This window comes from Drosophila pseudoobscura, chromosome 4 (genome assembly GCF_009870125.1).
Source record: "Drosophila pseudoobscura strain MV-25-SWS-2005 chromosome 4, UCI_Dpse_MV25, whole genome shotgun sequence".
NCBI classification, from domain to species: Eukaryota; Metazoa; Arthropoda; class Insecta; order Diptera; family Drosophilidae; genus Drosophila; species Drosophila pseudoobscura.
Window position 1 is genome coordinate 26,033,220 of NC_046681.1, and position 20,374 is coordinate 26,053,593.

A 20,374-nucleotide genomic window follows, 5' to 3' on the forward strand; every position below is an offset into this window, starting at 1 on the left:
CGACATTTCATTGTCTGCCTGGTTACAGAAAACGCAGAAAACGCAGAAAACTCGGGCGGGCGTCTGTCTAATTAGAAATACGAAATAAGGCAAATGTTTTCTGCGGTTTTCTGCACCTGCTTCCCTGCCAGATAATGAGGGGCTGGCCAGGTGATACACAGCCCCCGAGGGGGGGGGGGGAGGGGAGGGGTGGGCTCCCTCCCTAAATTGGTAAAGGTATTTATTTAAATTATTATTGGACTTAATTAAACGAGCCACAAAGCTGAGAAATGGAAAGAATGTCGAATAATGGAAAACAATTTCAAGTTTTCAAGCAAAAAGGCAAAAGGAATACCTAAGCTGGAGAGCCATTAAGATTATTTATATATGAAAAGGGTTCATGGCAAGTCCTTGAATTACGAGGGGGTGGGGGGAGGCCAGAGCTGCCACAGATAAAGATTGAGGCACGTCGAACCATTCTTTGAAGACTTTTATAGAGCCCAATCCATTAACCAATCACCCCCAAAAATATATATTCCCATTAAATAAATGAAAGTCAAACAGTGCAGATCATAAATGTAATACAATCCCCTCGTTTCACGCATTTAACTATTTGGCGTTGGTTGCTATTTGCCCCGCATTGATTGACTGATTGATGACTGACGGAAACTAACGAAATGGACGGCGAGCAAACAGAAAACAAAGGGGGCAGGGGAGGGTGGGGGACCAGGCTTGACCTATTTTAGCTGTGCCACAAGGCAAGAGAGCGGGAGGGGGAGGGTGTGAGTGTGAGTGTGAGTAGACAATGCCTGACGCTGCGGCTCGTTGATATAAATCAAAGAATAATGAGAGCCACAGATACAGATACAAAGCACACACTCGAAATCGGAGGACATTGAGGAGGATAATGCTGCCTCTCAACACGAACACGACTACGCCCTTACCCCGCCCCGCCCCGTTCCGCCTCTGTGCCGCCCCGATTGTGTGCCGCCCCATTGTCAGCGCTAAGCAGCGTGTGAGGATTATTTCGCATTCTTTTGCAGGACTCTCTCCGTGTCCTTTGTATAATTGGCTGTGTCACATACGCCATCCTGCATCATCCTAACCATCCCCCCACCCCCCCCCCCTTTGTTGTGACTGTTGTCATTAGCTGTCGTTCAAGGTCCTTGTGCGGCTTTTGGGCCTTTGTTTTGGGTATTTAATGCTTCAATTGATTTTTGATGTGAAGTGCCTCCACAGACAGCTGCTGGTTGGGCAAACCTTTTCGTGGATCTGCCCAGCAGGTTGCCTTGCCCGTCTAAAGATCTTAAAGATCAGCCAGGGGCCGGCAAAGAGAAAGTCTTTCACATGGAAGACCCCCAAATGGTTTAGAACAGGCAAATAGACCCACAGAACCATGGCTACTAGGGAATATCAATCCAGCAACAGCTCTCTATTTCCTGTACATCTTTCCCTTTACAGACCCCAACCAAAACCCTCTTTAGAGGGCTTGAAAAGTACCTCGAAATGTGCCCCCACCCCCCGGACTGAGTCACAGCAGAATTCTAGAAATTTGTTTACTGCAAAACAAATGACGGCGTAGACTACGTAATACCTGAAAACCTGATAGCGGCCTCATCGTCTGGCGACTCTCGGAAACCGCGATAAGCCCCCATCTTGGCAGCTCAAAAGCTCCGAGAGTCGCTGCCCCTCAGACAGTCGTTAATATTCACTCCCAAAGTCAGGACGTACTTCTACATTTCGACGGAGAATGAGACTACTTGCGCTCTGTTTAGTGGGGCTTCTCGGCCTCACAGATCTGACCCGGGCCGCCAGCAATCTGATCTGCTACTATGACTCGGCCTCGTTTCTGCGCCAGGGCCTGGCCAGGCTGGCGCCCAACGACCTGGAGCTGGCCCTGCAGTTCTGCACGCATCTGGTCTATGGCTATGCTGGCCTCAAGCCCGGCACCAACGAGCTCTTCAGCCTCAACGTGGACCTGGACATGTTCCACTACAAGGACATAACGGGCCTGCACGCGAGGTTCCCCCAGCTGAAGATCCTGCTGAGTGTGGGCGGGGACCACGACGTGGACGAGGCTCATCCCAACAAGTACGTGGAGCTGCTGGAGGCGAATCGCACCAGCCAGCAGAACTTCATAGACAGCAGCATGATCCTGCTGAAGCGGAATGGCTTCGACGGCCTCGATCTGGCCTTCCAGCTGCCGCGGAATAAGCCCCGGAAGGTGCACGGCTCCATTGGCGGCTATTGGAAGCAGTTCAAGAAGCTCTTCACCGGCGACTTCGTCGTGGACCCCCAGGCCGAGCAGCACAGGGCCCAGTTCACGGATCTGGTGGGCAACCTGCGCCAGGCCTTCAGCAATGCCAACCTCATGCTGACCCTCACGGTTCTACCGAACGTGAACTCCACTTGTAAGTACAGAGAGCAGGCCATGGAAGTGGACTAGTAGCACTGAAATCCTTTCGTTTAGGGTACTTCGATGTCCCCAAGCTGCATCCCCAGCTGGACTACATCAACCTGGCGGCCTTCGACTTCCTCACGCCGCTGCGCAATCCCGAGGAGGCCGACTACACGGCCCCCCTCCATCTGCCGGACGAACAGAACCGCCTGCCCCACCTGAACGTCGAGTTTCAGGTCAACTACTGGCTGCACAACCACTGTCCTGCCCACAAACTGAACCTGGGCATCGCCAGCTACGGCCGTGCCTGGCAGCTGACCAAGAACTCCGGCCTGAGTGGCCTGCCCGTGGTGCCGGAGACGTACGGACCAGCGCCCGGTGGCCTGCAGATCGCCAGTGCCGAGGGCCTGCTCAGTTGGCCGGAGATCTGCTCGAAGCTGGTCCAAAACTCCTCGGCCGTGTACAGGGGGGCCGCGGCGCCCCTGCGCAAGGTCACGGATTTGAGCCAGAAGTACGGCAACTACGCTATGCGTCCGGCCGACGAGAACGGCGATCACGGGCTGTGGCTGAGCTACGACGATCCCGACTTTGCGGGCATCAAGGCGGCCTACGCCAAGAGCCGGGGACTCGGCGGCATGGCCGTCTTCGATCTGGGCTGCGACGACTTCCGGGGCCTCTGCACGGGCCAGAAGTATCCCATAGTACGTTCTATTAAGTATTTCATGGGCTGAAAGAAGGGGGGCGGGGAGCTAACGATGGCGAAATAAATTTTGTAAATTCTAATCAGCAAAGTGTGGGGTTTTTTTTTTCGATTGCGAATGGCCTCAGACACTTGACCCTCAGTCGCCGTCGCCGTCGCCGTCTCCGTAAACAAAACTAAAACTTGGATCGTAATTGTACTCGACTCGGCTCTCCCCCTCTCTCACCCCCTCTCCCTCACTCTGTGTGGCTCCAAGCAAAGCTCCAGCTTAAGCTTTTCGTGCTGTCATTCGATTTCGATTTCGGTTTCTATTTCTGTTTTCATTTCAGTTTCATTTTCAGCTGCGACTTTAGTTCGATTTCATTTGATCTTCGCTGCGGTTGTGTAATGAAGCTGTTGCTGTGGCTCTCGTCTGTCGCGTGCCTCCTTGTGGCTGGCACTGAGGCGGCCTCCAATCTGGTCTGCTACTATGACTCCTCCAGTTATGTGAGAGAAGGTAAGACGATCTGAGGGGGGTCTGCCGGGTGGGGAGCACACCCTGGGGGAGCAGAGAACAAAGATTCCCCAAGGCTGGGCTATAAATGGTCACAGGGAAGTACATTTCGGCTTAGTTGGGAGCATATTTCAATTAAAAGTGTTGGAAATTAAGTAGTTTAGGTTTTCCTTGTGCCCCCTACCCCTTCTGGAATGTACACCCCTCTACAAAAGATAGTTCTCTGGAAGCCCAAGCCCTTAGTCAGCCTCTAAAACTAGCACAACAAACACTTAAACACTTTGATTAGCATGTGCCAAATTCACACACCTCTAAAAATTCCTAGAAATATATGAAATACCCGCTAAACGAGTTACATAACAATTTGTGTATTCAAAACAAAACTGGGAATTAATTCAATTCAATTCGAACAGCCAGAAAGAGATAGAGAGAGATAGAGAGCTGTGCCACTGAAACGGGGGCCCACTGTGTCCGGGGGAGGTCAGTGGCTTATCGGACAAGTTTTTCGTCCAAAGAGAGAGACTCCGCGACGAGAGAGAGAGGGCTCTCCCGCGGAGACCGTAGACGGTTGCACTTCTTGAAAGCTAATTACAGGTGGGATTACTCACTTACCAGGCCGTAATCGGAGGTAATTATTGGATGATAGGCCAAAAAATGATTCACTCGGAGATCTGTGTTTGATCTGTTTTGAAATGAAAACCAGAGCGTACAACACACAGCGAGAGCAACACGACAACTGCCCCAGCGACTTGCGGCCTGCAGAGATTGAAACAAGTGGCAGGCAGAGCAGCAAGTGACTCAGCAGCGTTGCACAGTGGTTGCAAAACGAGAAACTACATTAATTGGGACTTGGAAGATCTATAGAGCTATATCGAAGTCTTTGAGTTTCCCCAATTGATGGCCTCTGTGCCACTGTGCCACGCACCCAAGCGAGCAGAGCCACAATGAACCGCTCGCTGGGCTCACACTCTGTTGGCGTTCAATTAAGCCACTGAAAAAACAGCGAGACAATGGAGATGACAAGCCCCACGGGGGGGTGGAGTGGGGTGGGGTGGGGTGGGCTGGGGCTCAATGCGGAGAGGGAGAGCGATGTCGAGTGTCGCTCTCCAAGCTAGAGCTGACGATTATTTGTCATTCCAAGCAATTTGTCGTACATCTTATGAATATTAAATTCGCCTTTCAGGCCTGGGCAAGCTGCTCAATCCCGACCTGGAGATCGCCCTGCAGTTCTGCACGCATCTGGTGTACGGCTATGCGGGCCTGCGGGCGGACAACTACCAGGCGCACAGCCTCAACGAGAACCTGGACATCTACAAGCACCAGTACTCCGAGGTGACCTCGCTCAAGCGCAAGTATCCCCACCTCAAGGTGCTGCTGAGTGTGGGCGGCGATCGCGACATCGATGTGGAGCACCCCAACAAGTACGTGGAGCTGCTGGAGGGCGAGAAGGTGCGCCAGGTGGGCTTCATCCAGTCGGCCTTTTCGCTGGTGAAGAACTACGGCTTCGATGGCCTGGATCTGGCCTACCAGTTCCCCAGGAACAAGCCGCGCAAGGTGCACGGGGACGTGGGCTCCGCCTGGAAGAGCATCAAGAAACTGTTCACCGGCGACTTTGTGGTGGATCCCCAGGCCGCTCTGCACAAGGAGCAGTTCACGGCCTTTGTGCGGGATGTCAAGGACTCGCTCAGACCCGATGGCCTGCTGCTCAGCCTGACGGTCCTGCCCAACGTGAACTCCACATGTGAGTAGCAAATGGATGGCCCTTTGAAATATAGATAGATCTGCAATCCTCTCTCCCTTAGGGTACTTTGATATACCCGCCCTGAACGGCCTGGTGGACTTTGTGAACCTGGCCGCCTTTGATTTCATCACGCCCGCCCGCAATCCCGAGGAGGCCGACTTCACCGGGCCCATCTACCATCCAGAGTCGAAGGATCGTCTGGCCCACTACAATGCCGATTTCCAGGTGAACTACTGGCTCCAGCAGGGCTTCCCCTCCAGCAAACTGAACCTGGGCGTCTCCACCTACGGCAATGCCTGGAAACTGACGCCCGAATCGGGTCTGGACGGTGTCCCAGTGGTGCCGCACACCGATGGGCCCGCCAAGGAGGGCTCCCAGTCCCAGAAGCCGGGTCTCCTCAGCTACGCCGAGATCTGTGGCAAGCTGACGAATCCCCAGAACCAGTACCTCAAGGGCAACGACTCCCCGCTGCGCCGTGTCACCGATCCGACGAAACGCTTCGGCACCTACGCCTTTCGTCCCGTCGACGGGGCCGTCACCGAGGGCCTCTGGGTGAGCTACGACGATCCCGACGGCGCCTCCAACAAGGCGGCCTATGCGCGGGTCAAGAACCTCGGGGGCGTGGCCCTGTTCGACCTGAGCTACGACGATTTCCGCGGACAGTGCACTGGCGACAAGTATCCGCTGCTGCGCGCCGTCAAATACCGTTTGTAAATGCTTTTCGGTGAAGATATTTTAGTACTCGAAATAAATATTTACCCAACACTGTTCGTAGATTGAAGTGGGCTCTAAGCAAACAAATCTAGAGGCCTTTTCCAGTGATTTTTAGGCAGCTGTGAACGATACACAGTTTTCGTTTTCAAAATTCAAATCTGTGCACTTTTTTCTGATCAAATTTCCAAGCTTTCTTTCATTATTAACCTTGTAATGACGTATCTCGGTAAACTGTGAACTACATTTTGGGCAAAATATTTGCAGAGGCCTTGCTAGTGACTACCCCCCCGCCATAAATTTGACGAGTCGCTGGGCATTATCTCTCGAGTAAACTGGAAGTAAACGCGGCTGTGTAAATTACCCGGGAACCAGAGCCGGAGTGATCTCATTGAACTGGCGGTGTCAGCTGTCACTTGATTTCTTGATAATAAGCCCCACGAATTACGTGTCGTGTCCGCCTATTGTTCGGTTCGACTCTACAAAAGCTCCGACCACGGGCCAGTGCCAGTGGCAGTGCCATTCGAATTCAGTTTTGTTTCGCATCTCGCCAGAGACGGACACATCACATCTCACATCACCTGCCTACGCACTCCGTGCTGCTCTCTTTGTGAATCTCCCTCTCTATCGAGGTCTACACGATGATGTACTCTCTGTGGCTCGGCCTGGGGCTGAGTGTGATGCTCTTGGCATCGTTTTCAGCGGTGAGCGGAGCTCCTAATCTGGTGTGCTTCTATGACTCGCAGGGCTTCCAGCGTCAGGGTAAGTGTCGTGTGAGGCTTTCCAATTCCCCGCAATTTAAACCAGCCTTTCGCCCGCTCTCCGTTCCCCTTTCTGTGGCCCAGGCCTGGCTCAATTTACGATGACGGATATGGAGCTGGCACTGCAGTTTTGCACTCATATCATCTACGGCTATGCGGGCGTCAATGCGGATAACTCGGAGCTGCAGAGCATCAACAAGCGGCTGGACTTCGAGCAGCGACACTTGGCCCAGTTCACGGCGCTCAAGGACCGCTATCCGCACATCAAGTTCCTGCTGAGTGTCGGCGGCGACGCCGACCAGAACGAGGGTAATCAATACATCAAGCTCTTGGAGTCGGGACAGCAGGGTCACAGGCGCTTCATCGAGTCCGCTCGCGATGTGGTGCGTCGCTTCAACTTTGATGGCCTCGATCTGGCCCTTCAGCTGCCCCGCAACAAGCCGCGCAAGGTCCACGGGGACGTCGGCTCCGCCTGGAAGAGCTTCAAGAAGTTCTTCACCGGCGACTACATTGTGGACGAGGATTCGGAGACCCACAAGGGACAGTTGACGGCTCTGATCAAGGATCTTAGCAGCGCCTTCAAGGCCAACAATCTTCTGTTGAGTCTCACTGTCTTGCCGAATGTCAACTCCAGCTGTAAGTGACCCCCCAGCTGACCCCCCAAGAAGCCCCTTCTAAACGAGTATCTCTGCCTGTTTCCAGGGTACTACGATGCCCCTGCCATCGAACCCAGCTTGGACTTCATCAACCTGGGAACCTTTGATTTCCTCACCCCCCAGCGCAATCCCGAGGAGGCCGACTTCTCCGCCCCCCTGTACGAGGCCTTCGGACAGAACCGTCTGGGCCACTACAACGTCAACTACCAGCTGGAGCACTGGCTGCTGCAGCGCGTGCCCGCCCACAAGCTGAACATCGGCATTGCCGCCTATGGGAGGGCCTGGAAGCTCAGCACCGGCTCCGGGGACTCGGGCATGCCTGTGGTGGCCGCCGCAGAGGGGGCCGCACCTGCCGGACGCCAGAGCAAGCAGGAGGGAATGCTGAACTGGGCCGAGATCTGTCAACTGATGCCGAATCCCAGCAATGCGAATGCCAAAGGAGCCGACGCTCCTGTGCGCCGCGTGCTGGACCCCACCAAGCGCTACGGCAGCTACGCCTTCCGTGCCGCCGACTCCAACGGCGAGCACGGCCTGTGGATCAGCTACGACGATCCCGACTCGGCCTCCAGCAAGGCCTCCTATGTGCGCTCCAAGAACCTGGGCGGCGTGGCCTTCTTCGATCTGACGCAGGACGACTTCCGCGGCCAGTGCACCACCGATCGCTTCCCCATGCTGCGCGCCATCAAGTACCGCCTGCTCTGAGGCCCATGAAGACATCATCAGCCTCGGCCCCAGCCACGCAAATGTCACAATGATGGGGGGAGGAGGAGGTGGAGGGTCCAACGGTGTTCCAAATGTCACCCAATGGGTCTCTGTCTGTCGCTGTCGCTGTGGCTGTCCCTTTTTGCAAATTAATTACAAAGTTGTAAACTAAAATGCACCGCAAATTAATTCGATGTGCCTGGTCCTTGCATTGCGCAGTAGCCATCTCTCTGGGGGCTTTAATTGCCTCTCTTTGCATTGAATTGTTTGGCGCCCACGTCTGCGCACCGCTCGCTTTATCATCCCGGACCCATCTCGGTCAAATGGCATTTCGCGGTGTCGTTTTTTGCCGTTCAGTTCGGTTCGGTTCGGTTTGCTTTGCAGATTTCCAGATTTTGTCCCTCGCCAAAGCCGCAGTTGCGACTGCGCAACTGGGTTTTGTGTAATTGGCGCTACATACGCGAGGCAGGCCACTCTCCGGGCCGGGCCGGGCCGATCCTCGGGCTCCCTGCCATATGCGTACTCGCCCGGTGGGTGCCTGTGTCGTCTGTTCACCGAATAGCTGACATACCACCATGCAAAAGGTTGCCACCGAAGGGAGCGCGGGGCTCCGTCCATTGGCGGGGGTGTCTGGCCCGGCTGCCTCGACTGGCGACGACAACGACACGATGTAAGACAACTAAATTAAGTTATTGTTTCTGGCCAAGCGACCCCGGGGAGTAGCCGACTTTGGGGTGCTCTACGGAGGGAAAGACCAAGGCGATATGGGAGTCACACATATCTTGGGAAGCTGTCCTTCTTGGGCCTCCTTCAGAGTCTTCCCCCTCGTTATCTCTGGATCTGAATATGCTGCCCGGGGACCTGAACCTTTTTGTGAGTGTCTCCCACACTTGCCCTAACCACTTATCCCCTGGCAGAGCCAGTTCTAGCTGCTATCTATGCGGCTTATCCGGGAATCGTGATCTTATTAAGCAAACTATACACTCGGAAAATTATTTGCAATTGGCGCAATGCCTTATTGGAATGCAAAATATGCCATTAGTGGCAGAAGTCGAGACCTGGCCATCCACAGCTCACTTCCCAGAGGCTCGGGGCCCTCAAGGCCCTAAAGGGCATGGGCATGGGCATGGGCATGGGCTTGGGCATGCCAATCGCATAGCGTACAAGTTGTAAACACGGCATTGTTTTTGGCCACTGTTCCATAATATAAGCCAAAACAGAAGCCAAGGGTAACCCAACTGAAATATCGTTGATCGTGTTCGAAGTGCTCCTAGGCTGAGGTTGAGGCTGTTTCAGAGGCTGTTGCAGAGGCACTCCACTCCTGGCTTTTGCCTTGTCGCCTCATCTAATTAAGGAGCATTTGGTCCATGGCGGCGTCTACAAGATCTGTTCATGATTATTGCCCCCAAAGCTATCGCTTGCCAGAGGCTCCAGGCCCCAGGCCCCAGCTGCTGCATCCTCCGACTCCTGCAAATGACAAATATGTTGCTTCCACTGCGACTCTCCGACTGGCTGCTTCCATGGAAGGCGAAGGCTCCACTGTGTTGCCTCTTTAAATAAAGATATTTTCGCCCTCATTACGCGCTGTGTCCTTTTGTTTATTTGCTGCAGAGATTTTTCTTCGTTTTCTCTTCGTTTTTTTTTTTTTTGTTTTTCGTTGGCCGATGAAGTGTCGCTGATTGCGCGTTGCATTGTTTTGGCCAGGTCAGCAGCGCGATGTTGGCGATAAGGAAATGCATGTTGGTCAGGGATTGGGTCTCTCGACTCCCAGATATGATAAGCTGCCTGGCCGGACTACCCGGACGATAAGGATTTCCTTGGAAAGATGCCTGACAAAAAGTGCCTTAGTTTTTGCCCAAAGACATTAGTATGAATGCGGCTCTGAGGGTTTGCCCTGGCCCAACTTGGTCCCACAGCTGCTTCAGAGCCTCACAAAGAACTTGGCTAACTGGAGGCTATCCCGGGCCTCAGTCTCGCTCCTCCTCCGCACTCTCCCCCCATTGTTATACCAGTGCTCGCCTTGAGTTTGCATTTTTATTGCTTTGTTAATTTTAAATAAGCCACGCGACTTTATGTTCCTGCACTGCCTGTACGAGTATGAACCCATAAGTTCCACGAACATCGTTAAGGCCTGGATGGCTCTTCACCTCGTTAGAGTCCCGGTCCCAGTCCCAGTCCCAGTCCCACAATCCGAATTGAGCTGTCCGCTCCGACAGGGAGATCGTTCTCGTTCAATTGTCAGCGGGTTGTCACACAAAATGATTTACAGATGACGATCATTGACTCTCCGATGGCCAAGTGGCGCCAGCAAGAAGTTTGTGGGAGAACTTGGCCAGAGAATAATGGGTAGAAATGGTTGGGGACTATGGTATACCCTTTGAAGGCTTGCAAGGAGGCCTCTTCATAGGGAAGGTACCCCGAAATGGTATAATATCGAGGTCTAAAGGAGGTCGCAGTCACCTTTCCTATGTACCCAGCCTCTCCCTGAAGGGTATACGATATTCTCAGGCAGCATCGTGCAGAGCCCGACATTCGTTTATAGATTTTTAACGCCCAGATCGTGTATATGTCTGACCACAATTATTTTGGACAACAAAAAAGCCTTTCGCTGCAGCGTCCTGTATTCGGTTCGGTTCGGTTCTGTTCTGTTTTTATTCATAAACAAGCGACAATAAAAATGTGCCATAACAAGTTAAGGTTATTCTTGTTTAAACGAAATAAACAACTCATAAAATTATGCTACACAAAAAACAAAAAAACAAAAAAAAACCAACAACGAGAAGAATCAGAAAGTTTTTTGTTTATATTTTGTGTAAATTTTTGTTCGCACCAATTAAATTCAATTAGCTGACAGCTCTGCCCGGTTCGGGGTCTATGCGGGGTCCGTACGGGGTCTAGGTGTGATGATGTGATAGATAACCCCGAGCGGCACCTAAGCTGCCATGGTGTGGGTCTGTATCTGTATCTGTGTGTCCGTGTGCGTGTGCGTCTGCGGCTAGCTGTAGCGCCACTGCCTCGTAAAAGGTTAGTTTAAACAAATAAACACGTGGAATTTAATGAAGAAACGTGTGTGGCTCTCTGAATATGGCATATGTGCTACATAGAGGGCAGAGCGAGACAAACGAGGCTGATATCGTAATGGTATAAGTGGGTTAAATGGTATGGATTGGACTGGGTGGAGGATGGGGGTGTATTGGGTTAGGAGTACAAATTTGTAGGGAACAGATTAAAGAGGAGTGGGAGCAGAGAACTCTTTGGTGTTCTTACGATTAGTACTTAAATATGCTTAAGATACATCGATACATCCCTTTTGTTACTTTGAAAGACGCGGCAAGGGCAGCGGCTCTACTTTTATACCCAATATCCAGTCTACACATAAATATATACTATATATGACCTATATAACATATTTTAAAGCTAATTTTATGAACGTGGGCGCCGGAAATGGTACCGGATCCATTGACTGCCGCGTCACAGATCTAATATTTGAGTATCTACAGCTTATAGACACCTATTCCCCCATCATAGCATCAAAACTGTTATATTTTCCTGCTCTGCCAGATATATCTTATCTAAATAGATATATAGACTACCTTCCTCCTCCCCCCATGAGCCTGCAAAATGGCAAACAACAAACAAACAAATTGCCAAAGACTTGCGGTCACCAAAAGAATGTTCATAAACATTTGCAAAACTTTTGATTGCGGCACTAAAAACTAGCAGGGGGGAAGGGGCGGGAGAAGTGTGAAAACGTCTAAAGACAGCAATCTATGACTCGAAATGGGATTAGTATTGGGGAGCGAAGGAACCAGCAGACCAGGGCAGGGGGGCAGGGGGGCAGTGCAGATGACGACGCGCCTTAAACAAACAAATAAAAGTCGCCCAGCAAATGGCCAACTGACTAACAGAATCCATCCATCGACTGGCGGCACGCGTTTGGTCTGGGCCTTAGAAATTTAATTAAATCGTCAGAGGAACAATAAAAACTTCAGAGGAGCATGGACCTGGCTGCAGACTTTTATTACGCACTGCTCTATGCTCTGCTCAATAACTCAAAAAATACTTTGACCCGTGTATCATTAAAATCAAAATCGAGAGAGAGAGAGAGTGAATGCACCACCCACGCGGGCTGGGGCTGGTCCTAGGAGGGGGCGGGGGGCTGTTCGACATATCATGGATCTTGAGATTTGCCATTAAAAATGTTTAGATGCACAAATAAACACTAGGCGGGCCAGGGAATCGTTAAATGGGGGCCCCCGAAGGCCCAATTGTAAACATTTAGTGGAGCAAAAGAAGCGAATTTACGTCTGAAATTGTACAGATGGGGCTCTGTCGGCATTTGAATGTACTTAGATAAAGTGCTTGCAAGACAATGAAATAAGTTTGTATATCTTGTTGGATGGTGACAAAAGAGATGGCCCTTCGAAGAAAGCAGCCTTCACATCGTTGAGTCAATCAGTGCACACGCATCTTTATCTCTCGCCAGGCAGGAAATCGACTACCCCCTCTACCACCACACCCTTATTTTTCTTTAGGGAATATTAGTATGCAACCCTTTTTGGTCGGGTTTTGGGCTGATAACAAAAAACGGTAATGTCAAACGTGGTTTAGCGATACGTCATCGTGATTTGCCAAAATTTGACAGCCGAAAACGTGGAAAGAAAGGAGCAAGGGTTGGATATGCTGGTTGGGGGGGGGTTCGGGGGTTGGGGGTTGGTTTTTTGCATAAATTGCTTAACAATTGGGCAATGTATGTTTGTCTCAGTCAATCGGTTGCCTTCTGACAGCAGCTGAGAGATTACGGCAATGATTTGCCAGAATGCCAAGGCTGGCAACACTTTGACATCTTTCGGGTCTTCTGGCCGGCCCTCGGAGGCACTTCCCTGGGTTGCGTGCCACGCGGAGATTTCTCATTTGGCCGCAAATCGAACTGCCAACTTGCCAAATTGTTGTCCTCTCTCATTGATGCGTGCGTGCGTGTGTGCTCGTGGAGGCAAACAGTTGGACAAATTGAATCTACAGATTCGCAGATTCCCTGGAGCACAGCAACAGCAACAACAAGAAGAACAAGAATTGAATTATCATTTGCTGGTGCATCAGACTTAATTCGTTCTGGCGCTGTACGCGTGCGCACGCAAAATCCCCAACTGGAGACCCTGTCCCCGCACTAAACTGCCCCCCTGCTGGGGCCCAAACACAAGCGACTGACATAATCGTGATATATTAGCACGAAGAGCAGTTCCAAGTTCATCTTGTCTCTCACCTCAAGCTCCCAGCGCAAAGGAAATCATGGCAGTGAATGAAAGTTGGGAATAGTGTGGGACTTGTGTGGAATTTGGGGTTTATTCGGGGGCTATCAAGGGCTGAAATTAAAGATATTGATGGAATGTGGGGGCCCAAACAAGACAAAGCCAAAGGTTTCCAGAATTTAATGCAAAAAACATAGTTTCTGAAGTGAAAGTCCATTTTGTAGCATTAAAAATGGTAGAAAGCTTCCACTTTGGGTCGCTATATCTTCAACTATATCCGTATTTATTGTGTCTATCGACACGAATCAAAAATCTGGTAAACAGTCATAGATTTATCTTATCAATCCTCCAGTTTTTGTGTATATCCGCGCTGCAGAAGCAGAGGAGAAAATTATGAAAAGGCGCAAAGTCAGGCAATCGCGGGTTTTTAATTTTCAAAAAATATTTTGGGGTTATATGGCAACATTCAAGTATGAGGAAGTGATCTACTCAGCCAGGCCTACAAACTAATTTTTTCCCAGTCAAAAGTTTTCATTGTGTCGCAGCTAAAGCCTTAAACCCTCTTCGCCTAAGAGACTTTGCACTATATAAAATACAAGAAGACGAACCAAGTCAATCCCTAATACATAATGCATAAGGCGGGCTTTTCCTTGGCTCAACACTTTCAATTTAGATTAAATTTCAGTTCACAGCGGCGCTACCCCCACCCCCCAACCAGCACAACCCCAATCGACCCAAACCATCCATCACGCACTCGCACTGGCACTCGCATATGGCAAATAAAAACGTCATCGATCAGATCCTGGCAGGGCGCCCAATGCTATGCAATAATATGTTATGCTCCGAGTACACAAGAAACCCACAAAAAATGAAAAGAAAATCGCTGACAAATTAAAATGCAAAGCCAAGTGAAACTTGCTCAATAGATTTTCCAAAAAAAAAAAAAAACAGCAAAAGAAACACCGATGACGAATGCTGAAAGAATTAAGATGGATCACATGACGGAATGACGGCCAGAAAAAGCAAGGACAACTACAGGAGAAGAGGAAACCAAAACCAACAAGAAACGAAGAAGCGAAGAGTTGAACTCGCACAATGGGCATCAATGGGAATGCTGGTAAAAAGAAAAGAAAAAAAAAAACGAATTGAAAACATCTTTCAGATACGATTTTGCCATTCGGCTGGCTGCCTGGATGATGCAGCAATTTGGCTACCTACAAACCGTCATGGTCATGTCACTCACTCACTCCATCGCATCGAAACCATCGGCAGCCGCCAAAAAGAGTTTGAATTTCAAATTGAATTGAAACGAAGTAAATGACGTTGAAAACTTACAAGGTGCGGGGGGGGGGGATCCCCCCAATGAAATGCCTTAATGGTTAATATACCAATGAATCCCAGACCCAAACCCAGTCCCAGCAAAACTGTAAAGTCATGGCGCCAGCACAGAGGAAAAACTAAAACAGGATATGAGCGTGGCAATGAGTAGCATGTGGCAAATCATTTATAATGTTTAAATTTTTAATAAATATTCTCCTGCCAGGCAGCACACACACACTCACATCAGCGATTGGGTAAGAAAGATGTATGTATGTATGCCCCTGCTAAAATCCATCCTCAGACCATCCTTTGTTCGGGTGCTTCTTTAATCAGCACAGGAATCTGATACTTGTACAAAAGGCTTTTCTTTGTAAACACACTTCCTGAACTTTACCCAGCAACCAGCAGCCAGCAGCCAGGCGATAGATGGTATAGGGAATACCCATTCCCCCCTCCATCCATCCCTATATGTATTGTATGGATTGTGCGCATATTTACACATATGAAAAACATGTTAACCAGAAAATTAATTATAAAATTTTCAAAAACCTTAACAATGTCTACAATATGGCGTTGATTTTACTCAAACAAAAACTAACTGTTACGTCACATTGGTTGTAGTGGGTGTGTGTGCATGTGACGCCAGGAAAATTGCATACAGGATCCTGCAAAGCTGGAAACTGTCCAGCAAAAACATGCAAGCAAAAGAAAAGTTTTTTAGATTTGGATAAAGTTTTAATTAATACAAAATGTATTAGAAATACTCCTAAAAAAAAGGTAGAAAACTTTCTACAGTAATTTTGAGGATGATGAAAGACCCTTTGGATCGGAAGACAATCGTTAAAGCACAGTCCCTACTCGATGATCCCTCTTGAAATATCTTAAAGACTGCCTCCAACACCCTGTATTCTTTAGAAGGATCCCCATTCGTACCTAAAAGAGTTCACATACAGAACACGCACACACTTCTTCTTCTACTTACTTATACACATTGTTTGAGGGGGCAGGACACAGCCAAGGAAGGAGCAGCAGCAGAACCAAGAACGGAGAGCGGTGGGAGTGGAGTGGAGGAAGGAGCTTCCTTCGCCGGCTGCCAACAGCAACAAAAGGCAGAAAAAGTGCCCGTAATTCATACTTCCTATAAGAAAATTTACAATTTCTTTTCTTTAGCAAGAAATCCTCCCCCCCACCCCCACCCCATAAGCCAGAGGCTAAGCAGGAAGGATATGGATATTGTGCTGCTGCGAAATTAAACACGGCCAGGACTTGGACTGGCTGGAGTGGAGTTGGATGGGGGGTTTTTTGGGGGTAGAAGCAGTAAGAATGCCAGAAACGTGCACAAGTTGCGGTTTGTTTGGAGAAGAACAACCGGAAGAGGCTGGAGTCCTGGATTCAGAGTTTGGCGGATGCAAATCTGAGAGATGCGGGTCGCTGCATGAGTGGGGGGGATACGTGGGGGAATCCATATACGATAGGTATGTATTTATCTTCTCCCACGCTCCACCAACTGTTGCCCCACTAACAGCTGTTGTCACCTGTCTGTCCCGCGTCCTTCGCCACAGAGACGCCACAAAACTGTAAATCACAAAAAGAAAGCCAGGACCAACCAACATAATGTGTGGTCTGTGCGCCCACATAACGGTGAAGCTCTCAGAACCTCAGACGAGAAAAACATGCCCGCAGACCAGACCAGACCATACCATACCATATACCATTATATATTATGTGCCAGACTCGACAATATAAATAACGGATCAGATTGCATTCACATAAAATTTATATTATATTTTTCACCCAGCCATAATTATCATAATAAGAAAAATTATGAGAAATTATGCAAAGGAAAGGAACACAGAGAGAGGCGGGAGGGGGAGGGGTAGAGGGAGGGAGAGCTACCCTCTACCGGCCGCTGTCTTGAAATAAAAGTATCGAATTAGCGAAATAATATCAGATAACCGCTCTTCAACTACTGGCAAAATACAAAGAGAAAAAAAAAAGATATATAAGAAGAAAAAAAATTCCACTTGAATTGTCAGCCGGCATGCTGGCGCTCCTTGAACCTCGAGCAAAAACAACAACAACAAAAGATACAGCGAATACAGCGGTTCAATATCTTTCAAATTTATAGGCTAGTCCGCTGCCCCGTATCTGTATCTGTATCTGTGTCTGTGTCAGCTGCCTCGGAGTTACACAACTGGAACCTGGACAAAATCAAACCACATCGACACATGTAAGCCTTTCGCTAATCCCCCATCCAATCCAGTCCCCTCCCTCTCCCCCTCCCCCTACCCCCCTAAAGATAGTTGCATGTTGTTGCCATATTTATAAGCAGTTATCCTTTCCATCAGAGCCGCAATAACACAAAGAGTCTGCCGTGAAGTTCTCTCCTTTTTTCTTGCCTGAGTGCATTAGAATCGCCAGACGGACGGACAGACGGACGGACGGACGGAGAACCACTCAAGGATTTATGAAATAATTTTTTTTTTCTTTCTTATTTCCCATTCTTCTCTGCGCTCTTGCAGGGCAACAATGGCCAAGGAGAACCTTTTTTTTGTGTGTGTGCTCTGAGCGGATTTCGGTTGCGGCTTCTGCGGGCTGGGCTGCTGCTGTTCCTGCAAAAATTGCATTCGAATTGACAAAGAAATGGCAAGAAGGTTATATGGCGGTAAATTAAACAGCAGCAGGCAGCACCTGTCGATGTCAGGGGCTAGAATGTGGAGTCCTGAAGCGAGGGTATCCCAGGAATATAGGGATAGAGAGCAGCCAAACAAAATAGAGGGTTTAATCTGGCGGATATTCGCCCTAAATACAGCTAAAAGATACCTTAAGATAGGAGACAGATACCCAAGAAAATACCTATAACATACAGTAATTGTACTGCTTTTATAGCCTTTCTTCGCCCCTTTCTTAATCCCAGTCCAAATCGCATTCCAACACCCCTTTAACCCCTCTGTTTTTGCTGCCAAACCCAAATATAACACTTGGCCACCTGTTGTAAGTCTTGTTGGGCCTGGCACACAGCTCCAGCCCATAATAAAGAAGTCCAGGATATGAAATATACCCAGCATTAAGCAGCATTGACCATTCCGACTGACCCATAACCCAGGGAATCCACCTGCTCACCCGGCCCGCACCATCACACCCACCCACAAAAAGGAAAAACAGAAATTAAAGGCACAAAAAATGATAAGCCATAAATTGCCCGCCCCAAAAGTCAAAACAAATACGAGTTCTCCTCCGAAACCGAACGGAAAGCTGCAAAGCAATTAATGAAGCGATGCCCCTGGTCCTGGGTCTGCATTCGATTGGGATTGGGGCTGTGTGGGCCTAACCCACTCGTAGATACAATTAAAACTACAATTTTTCATATGCGAATGGCAATCGGTGTGATTGCAGCTGCGTATCTGTTGGGTTAATTCGTATCTGGGCAATCGATCGAACGATTTGGCCTGCTCTCGAAAGAGTTTCAATTAGAAAAAATAGTGGGTATCTAGTTTTAGGTAATAGACGCAGAAGGGGGCAGCCCTGGCTGGATTTGGGGGCGTTGCAGGTAATCTTTGTTATGAAATTAATTTCGCATACACTGCGCCACAAAAGGGTTTTCCACAAACGTTGTGGCGTTTGATGGGGAGGAGATATTCGAGCTATCTGTGAGGTGAGAGCTGAATCCCTTATCCCAAAAGAGCTAACGAGGACGTAGAAAGAGTATTACCGCCTTCATCTGACTATTCCCAAGTTATATTTATCAAATTCTTTGTGTTGCGTGCTGCAAACTCTTTGCGTTGCCAACTAATTCGATTTGTTTCGCTGGCCATTAAATGCCATAAGGAATACCCGAGCAGATCTCTCCTTCAGCCACTCGTAACGTACCAGTACTCAGCGAGATCTTCGAGATCCGCGAGATCCGAGAGCACTGTGAGGTTTTGTTTCGGGCAAACATATGTTGCATTAATTGTTCATGTTGCCTCAAAAGCAACTCATGTTCAATGAGTTTTATTGCTGCTCGACACACACAAACAACGAAACGAAACAAAACAATCTTTTTAAGCAGCCCCAGCCACAGCCACAGCCGGAGAGCAGCACGAAACAAATGAAAAGAAAAATTGTGCACAAAACATTTTTCATTACGTGATTTTCGAGCATGCCACGGCGGGGTTGAGAGGCAGCAGGATCGGTAGGGACCCAGGCCGATTGGCCAAAGTGGCGACAGCCGGCAAAGTGCCATGTATACAACAGCAACAACATCGCCAACAGCCAACAGCCAACAGCAGAGGGGTCGTCGTAGCACAGCCATAAGGATCGAGCCTCTCGTCTGTGGCTCTGGCCCTCGCCTTCTCCTTGGGGCTCAGCCTCTGGTCCCGGCCTGGCCTGTGCATTCCCACACGCGATCACAATCGCAGCCAGGGCCAGAGCACTTGGGGAGGAGCAGCCGTAAGCTAAAAGCTAAAAAGCACCTAAACAGCAGATACAAATGTATCTATGAGCTGCAGTCGCGACTCGCGACTCAATTACAATTTATTAAAAGCCGCACAAACTGATTTATAACCAGCAACTCCACCAACTACCACGAAGAAGACCCGGCCCGAAAGACCCTTTCTTCGACTAGGGACTATGGGATAGATCTGCATTTATATGAGACTTTTGTGGTACTAAAAAGAGGGAAGAGGACCAAGATAAAAGGGCAAGGGAGTCTGGTATGACTGGAGAAATGAATACAAAAAGCTTTAGATGAGCCTTCCGTGTAGTCTGGCAGAAGGTTAGAGGTCTTGGAATATGTCCTCAAAGGGAGTGAATGTCTGGAAGGACACGGAACAGAAACTGTAAATTAAGGGACAGATTTATTTAGGGAAAAACTGTGTGCGGGATTTCCATGAGAAGAAGAAGCAAAAACTCACCCACTTCCCTCACCCTTTCGATCCCACTGTACCTTGTTCACGTGTCTGACCGGTTGACGTAGTGTCTGGTGGATTTTGCTTGCCTTGTTCACGTTGTCTGGTCTAGTGGGGGCAAATTGGCGGCTTATTTGTGTGTGGAAATTGCCTGCCAAGCTGTTTTTTTGCTGCCGCTGCTGCTGCTGCGGCTGCCCCATGGGAGCCGCGGCAGCGTACACCGAGGTGGAAGTGGAGCCTCAACAATATGGCGCCTGGGCCGCTGGTGGTGACAGTTGCTTGTCAACAGCATACACGATCGGGAAGAAGGAGCAGCGCTGTCTGGGCCATGATCTATGAAGCCTGACAACAGCTACAATGAAAGAGCTGTTAGATGTTTCACAGATGATCTATGGGGCTGGCTATGCAGAAGGCTCTTTAGGGAAAGGATTTGCAAATGGTGATCGTTGGATTCTGATAATAATACCCCAACATATGTCCCCTAAACTTTGCCTTCCTCAATCGATTTTCATCACCTCTTCTTTCGCATCAATAGATCTTCCACCTACGAGTATCTAACCCTTAATTGTCTTGATATTATAACCCAGGGCTCCCCTGATTAACCCAGTTTCTCTCGGGCCAAACCGCTCATCATATAGCCCTGATTTATTGTCAACCAGTTTCAGTGAAATTCCGCAATAACTGTTATGTGGGCAAGGACCCTTCAATAAAATTTAAAATGAATGCATTTAACACAAAATATGATTGCCACAATTTAGGTATCTGCTCCTCGATG

At 49.3% G+C, this 20,374-nt stretch overlaps 4 protein-coding genes across 5 annotated transcripts in view; 3 read left to right on the forward strand and 1 right to left on the reverse strand.

The window, feature by feature from the left end:
- LOC4817491 (carboxypeptidase N subunit 2) overlaps positions 1-4,316 on the reverse strand; it is a 46,680-nt gene extending 42,364 nt beyond the window's left edge. Inside the window, exon 1 of one of the 2 annotated variants that reach the window (XM_015180809.2) lies at positions 4,183-4,316. The gene's annotated coding sequence lies outside the window, so the exon portion shown is untranslated. Of the gene's footprint in view, positions 1-4,178 lie in introns of both variants that reach the window. The other variant, XM_001356874.4, reaches the window with a different exon arrangement.
- On the forward strand, positions 1,667-3,168 carry Idgf1 (Imaginal disc growth factor 1). Its single transcript, XM_001356875.4, has 2 exons — positions 1,667-2,390; positions 2,450-3,168. Exons 1-2 carry the CDS (start codon positions 1,730-1,732, stop codon positions 3,106-3,108), a joined length of 1,320 nt encoding a protein of 439 aa, XP_001356911.2. The 5' UTR covers positions 1,667-1,729; the 3' UTR covers positions 3,109-3,168.
- Idgf2 (Imaginal disc growth factor 2) lies at positions 3,421-6,087 on the forward strand. Its single transcript, XM_001356876.4, has 3 exons — positions 3,421-3,573; positions 4,754-5,311; positions 5,373-6,087. Exons 1-3 carry the CDS (start codon positions 3,465-3,467, stop codon positions 6,023-6,025), a joined length of 1,320 nt encoding a protein of 439 aa, XP_001356912.1. The 5' UTR covers positions 3,421-3,464; the 3' UTR covers positions 6,026-6,087.
- A 69-nt stretch (positions 6,088-6,156) lies between these two features.
- Idgf3 (Imaginal disc growth factor 3) lies at positions 6,157-8,335 on the forward strand. Its single transcript, XM_001356877.4, has 3 exons — positions 6,157-6,784; positions 6,868-7,419; positions 7,486-8,335. Exons 1-3 carry the CDS (start codon positions 6,664-6,666, stop codon positions 8,139-8,141), a joined length of 1,329 nt encoding a protein of 442 aa, XP_001356913.2. The 5' UTR covers positions 6,157-6,663; the 3' UTR covers positions 8,142-8,335.
- Positions 8,336-20,374: the final 12,039 nt, after the last annotated feature.